The 8,445-nt window shown below is 42.8% G+C and overlaps 1 protein-coding gene across 2 annotated transcripts in view; it reads left to right on the plus strand.

Annotated features, from left to right (window-relative positions):
* The window catches only part of LOC106811367 (transcription factor CP2-like), a 16,848-nt gene extending 8,743 nt beyond the window's left edge, over window positions 1–8,105 (plus strand). For both annotated transcript variants that reach the window (XM_014814954.1, XM_014814953.1), the window contains exons 3-15: window positions 640–690; window positions 992–1,068; window positions 1,207–1,274; window positions 1,422–1,527; window positions 1,698–1,798; window positions 2,628–2,783; window positions 3,708–3,818; window positions 4,432–4,601; window positions 5,086–5,288; window positions 6,001–6,091; window positions 6,512–6,704; window positions 7,239–7,290; window positions 7,719–8,105. In XM_014814954.1, coding sequence (XP_014670440.1) covers window positions 640–690; window positions 992–1,068; window positions 1,207–1,274; window positions 1,422–1,527; window positions 1,698–1,798; window positions 2,628–2,783; window positions 3,708–3,818; window positions 4,432–4,601; window positions 5,086–5,288; window positions 6,001–6,091; window positions 6,512–6,704; window positions 7,239–7,290; window positions 7,719–7,762 — 1,423 coding nt within the window. In that variant the 3' untranslated portion in view covers window positions 7,763–8,105. The remainder of the gene's footprint in view (window positions 1–639; window positions 691–991; window positions 1,069–1,206; window positions 1,275–1,421; window positions 1,528–1,697; window positions 1,799–2,627; window positions 2,784–3,707; window positions 3,819–4,431; window positions 4,602–5,085; window positions 5,289–6,000; window positions 6,092–6,511; window positions 6,705–7,238; window positions 7,291–7,718) is intronic.
* The last annotated feature ends 340 nt before the right edge of the window (window positions 8,106–8,445 follow it).

The raw sequence follows: 8,445 nt of genomic DNA on the forward strand, positions 1-8,445 counted from the left end.
CATACATGTATGTACAAATACATGTACATGTGCAAATACATACATGTATGTACAAATACATGTACATGTACAATACAAATATATGTAATGTGCGGGAGTCAGAAACGATGGTACATAATGCATGCTGATGAACTCTTGTATTGGAGGTCATTAGTACAAGGTCGCCTGGCTCCATCAAATTAATCAATCACTTTCTAGTAGGCAGTGGCTCAGTTATATTTAAAAATAGTTTAATAAAAAAATAGTCTGACAAAAATTAAGTGGAAATGCTATTTATGTGTACTCACATACCTCAGATAGGGTTAGGGTAAAGTCCATTTACTGGTACCTTTTCTACACCAATGTAGGCGATTACAGTTTGTTATACCCATATCTGGCAACTTTTTACGTTAATATGCAGCTAGTTACTTTTTTTCTGCAGCCAGGTGAATTTGGTAGTGAACCATGAGCTATCAAACATTCTTGGAATCAAACTTTGAAACGGTGCCACAAATGTAGGTGTGTTAAGCTTTTAATAGCAGGCCGCTTACCACTTGTATCACCAAGGCAGGTGATAGATAGCTGTCAGTGTTATCCTGTGAGAGGAATATACCTGGCATTATTTTTGATGTTATTAATGCTTGTTTATTCTGTTTGCAGTGAGGCTTTGCTCGCCCTGCCTGTTTTCAATCGCAAGGATTTAGAAAATGGGTTAGTTGTGATCCTTCATTATATTTGTGCTCGTCATCTATTGTAAAAGATGCGTAAAGTATAAAAATTGAGAAAATATTTCTATTTTTGTGTGTTTTTTCTTGCATAAAACATGTTGTATTTGGCCAACCTAAATAATACTGAGTGAATATATTAAAAATTGGGATTTGAATGGCGAGTTTTACCTGGTAAAAGCTTTTGGAGTAGGTAAAGTTTTGCTGATACATATCTCTTCCTTCATTAGTTTACGTACATACGTATTTCATGGATTCCCTCATAGCTGTATGATCTGATATTGCAGGTTTCAGTATGTTCTTAATGCTGCGACATCACCAGCAACAAAGGTGAATGAGGAGACCCTTACGTATCTTAATCAAGGTAACCTTTGCTTTACCTTCTGTAAGTTAAATGTAAAGTAGGAGCAGTTTACAGCCATGCACATTTTAATTGTACATGTGTGTCTGGTGTATGTCCAGGCATATATGATAACAGTTTGCTTTCCCTTTTCCTTTATAGGGCAATCTTATGACATAAGACTGAAGAAACTCGGTGATTTGTCTGAATTTCAGGGACAATACGTTAAGGTAATATTTACATTTTTATAAGCCTTGCTTTGAATTTCACTAGCTATTCTGCACATGCAGAGCTCCTGGGGTAAATATAGTGTATGGAAACCTAATAGAAATATAGGATGTTATTTTCACTTTCTTTGTGTTGCCCATGACGTGTAGAGTCAGGTTAGAGTGGGATTTCATGAACGGAAGCTGCAGTACATCGAATCAGAGCAGGTCACCCATTGGAGGCTAGCTCATCCCTCGGATCGGATGCTGAGTATAGGTAATGGCAATCGTCTAGGCAACACCATAGCTGTCATTGCTATTTCATTGGCTTGTTACACCATCAAACAGCTCCTCAATGTTACATATTCAATTACTGAATACTTTTTACTACGTGCAACGGAAGTGACATGTGGCACTAATATACACTGCTTTATCTTTTCTCTAAAGATGTTCCTTTGTCATATGGCATCATGGATGTCAAGTCACTCGACATTAACCATGCAGAGTTTATATGGGATCCAACAAAGGAGGCTGGAGTATATGTACAGGTTTGTTCTCAGTTTGTTGAATTAAAGCCGCACTATGCGCATCCAAACGCTAATTTCTCCAGTACTAGACTAGCAAATACTTCGTGTCATGCGTAATCACACTACCTTATGACAAAATAAACTCTAGTTCCTCCCATTTCACTGTGCGTTTGCTTAAAACTCACAATAAAGAGGTGAGAAAACGCGGCCAACGCCGACTTGTTTGCCAAACAATTTAGCCTCGAAGCGGTTAGGTGACGTCACATGTTTTTATCTTTGCTACACCCGTACCACTGTACCGCAGCACCGCTGTGCGGTTGCTTGGCAGGGCAACGCGAAAGTGTCAACAACAGAGAATTTGAACAACATTGTAAATATTTTCAAATGCGTTTTATAAGACAACGCGCAGTGAAATGGGAGGAACTAGAGTTTATTTTGTCATAAGGTAGTGTGATTATGCATGACACGAAGTATTTGCTAGTCTAGTACTGGAGAATTTAGCGTTTGGATGCGCATAGTGCGGCTTTAAGTGTGAAATGTCAACTGTTGGCTGAAGAGTACATCATTAGTCATATTCAAGGTAGCAGCAATTTGCACACATGTCAAAATCACATCAACCTGAATGCGACGTAGTTACTTAATTGCGTGGGCCGACGCCGTGTGTGAAAGCATACATGTGGCAAAACTATAGGGGTTTTTCTTAGTGATCTTGCTTCAGCCCTGGAATTTCTTAGATAACTGCAAACAATAAATCAATTGAATGAAAACACTTCCCTAGAATGTGAGATTACACTTTCTTACTTGTGTCGTGAAGGCTGAATTTGCTGAATCCATGAATATGTGTTTGTAGGTGCACTGCATCAGTACTGAGTTTACAGCAAGGAAGCGTGGGGGAGAGAAGGGCGTGCCCTTTCGTCTGCAGATTGACACGTTCGCTTACCCGACCAGTGCTAATGAAGAACCCAGACACTTACACAGTGCTTCCTGTCAGATCAAGGTCTTCAAGGTAGAGTGATTTAAACTGTGTCTGTTGTTAGCGCAGTAACTGTTGAGGTAGTTTGTTGCTGCCAATTTTGCTGATAACAGAGTGGTCTTATTTGAGTCAAGTCATCGTTCATGCTGATATTGGCAATATCTACAGTATGTCAAGAGCTAATAATACCTAATAATAGGTATTATTCAGGGTTCTCCAAGCTTTTCAATATAGCATGGGGGTGCTGCCTTTACGGTCCTAGTTGCAAATCACCGAAGGCGGTTTGCGTGCTAGGGGGGTCTGGGGGCTATGATATTTAGCATGGCGGCTATGATATTTAGAGTGGCGGGTGCATTTTAGGATGGCGGGGCTCGACGATAGCCTGGCGGGCCCCTGCAAGCGATACCCTGCTATTAGCTCGATAGATAACATTAGCAGATTAATCCATCTTTAACCTTAACAGATAGATCCTGAATGACTACTGATATAATTACTGTGTGCCATATATATCATTTTGGTTGTTGGAATCAGTATGGAATCCAGAGCATACATATAGTTGTATTTTTTTTAGGAATTATTATTGGGAATATTAGCTATGCTAAGAGACGTTCAATAGTTTGGCATTTTTTACATACTAAATGAGTGTAGAACTCAAGTGGTGATCCTACCTAGAGGCTTGCAGGCTCAATTATAACGTCAGAAGTCATTTGAACATCTCTAAACACTAATCTACACATTCTAACCATCACTATCTTGCACCTTGCCTTTGAGTCCAGTCTGCTAACAAACTTGAAAACCAAGATGTCACAATTGAAATATAAAAAGCAAGATATCTCAAATTACACCTACAGTAGTACTGAGGTATCAATAGTGAGACGTTGCTTTTGAAATATCATCAGACACATTTGAGAAGACGCCCGAAGCTACATTGCTTACTCGAGTTCTGTGCGATTGCAGCCGAAGGGTGCTGACAGAAAACACAAGACTGATCGAGAGAAGTTAGGGAAGAGATGTGGGTATGAGCAGGAGAAATACCAGCCATCATACGACTGCACAGTGCTATCAGAGGTGAGCCCTACCACGGTTTAGCTGTGATTAAGTTTTTACACGAAGCTCAACCAAGCAGTTGTTGGCTTAGGGAGAGCTGTAAGCGCTTGCCGGAAAGCCATCAAGTGGAGTTTGCTTTGGACGATCTCTGCTACAAATTCTAATGAAAAATACGGAAATTCTAACATTGTAATTTGGTGTGCACCCTTGCTACATGACGTGGTGTATCTAACATCACGCGAGACATTTATTAGTGTAATTATCAATTACTACGATTAAATTTATTGCTATGATTTGCAGTGTAGGTTAGGTTCACCATCTGGCCAAACATCAACTGATTAATAAATCTAGAGTTGATTTTAAAATACAAAAGCCACATTAATTCAGTATGGCCATTACTAGTTGCTACGCATATTTATGTTAGATTTATGCTTAGTGCATAAGCTTATGTGACTTCCAAACTGATCTAGAGCCTATCTGCGAAAGGTTTTGCCCATAACAGACCCAGATGGATCTCGATGGTGGTATACCACGATTGGTGCAAGATGATGCATTCCAATACTCACAGTCGATGCAAACTCGTGAGTTTCTGCATTGTGACTGAGCAATGACGCTTCGTTCCCCTGCGTTTCAGTGTGCGTACGACAATGGTCAGGCGAGCCAACAGGCGACGATGAGCTACGCGGCGGCGCCGTGCGCTGGTGCCGCCGAGCCGCTGATGCAGCCTCCGCGGTGCCAGAGCACGCCGTCTGGAATCGGCCGGATAGGCAGCTTTCCGAACATGAACTCCAGTGCTTCCCCCTGGTGAGGGTTGTCGGCGCTCGCGGAGCGCGACGCGAGGAGCGAGAGCGCATCTGTCGAGCGTGTCGCGCGGTGATCGCGCTCACTCGCGTAGTATTTACAGTGGCTCCATCGCGTGGCCGTTGTCGTGATAGCGCTGTGATGATCATGAAGCATCTGCGTGAGCTAATGTTTATTATGTAGCCAAAAAAAGCATGTTTTTAATGGAAGCGAGTTTTTTTGTAACCAACTGTCACGTGCAGTCATGAATATTGACCAGACTATTTGGATCTGCACGTGGCATGCTATGGGATCATCTTAGTGACAGCAGGTTACCACTTCTCAGGCAATTCGATTTTTCTGCTGCATGGTTGCACTTCTGAGTCAGCGTGTACACTCTCTGTCTGGGCAAAGATGCGCGAACGTTTCAAGCTATCCCAAGTGGTTATTCCTCTTTGTGTTGACATCTGCACTTTTTTTTACTTTTTTACTTTGATAAATTTCGCAGGTCAGGCAGCAGCGCCGGAACGCCGGCGATGCACCGCAAGGACAGCACTTCTAGCATGGACAGTTTGAATACGTCCGCCACTAACAGCGACGTGCTGGCGGCCAGAGAGACGTTGCTGCCGTCGGACTCGTCCGAGACCGTTGTTCACTGGCTCTGTGCAAACAGGTTCGCCAATCACGCGACCATCTTCTCCAACTTCTCAGGTATGTCTGTCGTCGCTGCGATGCACAAACTGCCGGCGGCTGCAGTTGGGTTTCTTACTATGAGGAAACGCTGAGATTTGCTAGCGTGGACGTGAGTGAGTGTGTGTCTGTGTGTGTGCGCGTGTGCATGTGTGTGCGTGTGCATTAATGCATGTATGCATATGTGTATGCGCGTATGCATGTGTCTGCAAAATGCACCGCAGAATATTTTATCAGCTGGCCACTTTGTCAGTTGCTATGCTAACCAGTCAGTCATCGGAGTTCACTGGACGGCTTTTTTTTTCGCAAATGGAGTCTCATGGTTTGTCGCTATAAAGCCGCCTCATGAGAACAACACTATACTCTAGCAGGGCAGTTATATAAGCTCTAGACTGCCCATCACTATATAGAGCTATGTTAGAGCTCCTGCCTTCTGATTGCATAACCCAGTGAATCCTCAACCTCTGGGAAACTGCAGAATACTTTTTAAATTTATTTGTTTCTTCTTTGTATAGTTACCCACGTGCCCATGAAGTTGAGGAAATCACTGGACACGATTCCTGCATGCATAGATTATCCAGTATTAAAGTAGATGTAGCTGTAGAGTTAACCACTCACTCACTTACTAAATGATTCAGTAGTCACAGAAGATGTGATTAGGTACTAATTTAACCAGTCACTCAGGAATCTCTTAAATCACTCAATCACTCAGAATCTTACTCTTCATATTCAGGAACCGACTTGCTGAGACTTAACAAGGAAGACCTCATTGAAATCTGCGGCCTTGCTGATGGTATTCGATTATCGAACGCCCTGCATGGAAGGTAGGCAAGTAGTTTTCCGACTACGGATTTTCTCGATCCCATCCATATTCACACTTCCCTCTCCTGCACCATTCATGCAGCGTTTTGTTCTTCTCTAGCACTCACTCGGCCCGCCACGTGGGGAAACTGCATGTTCTAACTCATACGTGGTTATCTATTATGTTACAATGAATCATGTTACTAATATAACCTGCGCATTATGCGTCTCCTGATTACTTCATGCCATCGGCCACCTTCGAAAAAAACTGTAGAGAAAAAATGCTCAAGTTGGATTATGCAGCACTCGCCCACCTTTCCGTCGTCACCCAGCAGTTTACAGCCTGTCAACCTGAAACCCTGAGTGTAGAGTCGGCAACCACGCCTCCTCCGCTGTCGTCAGCTCTGCGGAATCGACTTGACGAGTGTTCGCTGTGCTTACAGGAGCGTCCGACCGCGTCTGACTCTGTACCTGTGCCAGCAGTCGGAGCAGGTCTACAACGCGATCTTTCTCGAGCAGCTGACGTCGCGCGAGCTTGCAGTCAAGACTGCCGAAATCCTCCAGCTGCACGTTCACTGCATCATGGATATGCACTGGACGGGCCCGAACGGAATCACAGTGATGATTACTAACGAGGTGGGTGGGCGAGTGGTCTGACAGCCCATCCATCTGGTTGTCCTCGTTCATGCACCTGCTCTGTCGTTGTGTGTTTCTCTCTACATTCTCACTTCTCTCACTTTTCTCTCACTTTCTTTTCTCTCTCTCTCTCTCTCTCTCTCTCTCTCTCTCTTTCACACTCTCTCTCTTTACCCCTCCCTTTCTTCTTCCCTTCCTCCCCCTCCCACTCCTTTCCTCCCTCTCTCTCTCTCTCCTCTCTCTCTCTCTTTCTCGCTCTGTCTCTCTCTCTCTGTGTCTCTCGCTATCTTTCTTTCTCTCTCTCTGTGTCTCTCGCTCTCTCTCTCTCTCTCTCTCTCTCTCTCTCTCTGTCTCTCTCTCTCTCTCTCTGTCTCTCGCTATCTTTCTTTCTCTCTCTCTCTCTCTGTGTCTCTCGCTATCTTTCTTTCTCTCTGTGTGTGTCTCTCGCTCTCTGCCAGAATGCATAAGCGTGCACTGCTGTATCCCAATAGCATTTTGCATTTACTTGATTCTATTTCATATTTCATTAAACAGGTTGTCCAAAATATGAAGGACCAAGGAAGATTCGTGGTAGACCTCCAGTCATGTAAGCATTTCATTGTACCATTAAATTGGGATGGAGTAATATTTTTATAGATATACTGTACTATTTTCATATATGCACGTAGTAGGAATTCAAATATTAGAAATTCATATCAGCCTCTGCAAGGGTATCAACTGTAATAAGAATGTACCACTGCAACTAAATGTATCATGCAACTAGCATTGAACCTCATGATATCACTTAATACAAATTATATATCACCAATATAATGGCTGCTACATTAATCTATCCACGATCGAAATTTTCGTAATGAATTTGGTTTGAATTGCAGCTATTACAATCACACTCATTGCAACATCATCTGCTTCAATAGCATTTACTGTAATAAAATCCAACGCATTAGCATTCCATGCAATTACTGTGTGTGTAGCATCAAGTATATTTTTTGGTAAGACTTGTTTGTGTTTCAGTGAGGGATGACATGCTCAGAATTTCCTTCACGTCTCTGGATTAGCTGATGATACTGCAACAGCCAATCCAAGATGTCACCTGCATGATCTCGGTGTATTGATGAGCAAACATCTAAATGATTGATTAGCTGATTGATGGGTTTGTTAGAAGCGCTGTGCTCGTGTTGTTGATCATGCTGTGTGGAACGCTCGTCATGTGTATATGTGATTTTAGACAATCGGTTTGGGACGCTAGTGAACCCTTGTCCTACTAGCATATCAAACCCAGGTTGAACTGGTGGCAAATTGAAATAGTTTCATAATCGGATGTAAATACACTAAAGCCCGGCGCACACGTGAGTTATTTTACTCAAGTAAAATGACGCATGAGTCATTTTACTCACGTGTGCGGCAAATTTTGGTTGAGTAATTTGACGCATGCGTCATTTTACTCACGTGTGCGGCAGATTTTCGTTGAGTAATTTGACTCGTGCGTCATGTTACTTGAGTAAAATAACTCACGTGTGCGCCAGGCTTAATGTCCCGATTAGTGCAGGGGTTATGTTACTGGAAAATTGATCACTAACCAGGTCAGTGCTTTACACAGGGTTGTGCACACATGAAGCCTATAGGTCACCACTGGATTGCAGTGAATATCAGTGCCTTTGATCATTGCTGTGAAGCACGCATGCCCAATTTTTCAAATTCCTCTATGACTCCTCACGTTCTGTGCATTCGAATTCATGAC

Source organism: Priapulus caudatus, unplaced genomic scaffold (assembly GCF_000485595.1).
Source record: "Priapulus caudatus unplaced genomic scaffold, Priapulus_caudatus-5.0.1 Scaffold531, whole genome shotgun sequence".
Taxonomy (NCBI): Eukaryota; Metazoa; Priapulida; class Priapulimorpha; order Priapulimorphida; family Priapulidae; genus Priapulus; species Priapulus caudatus.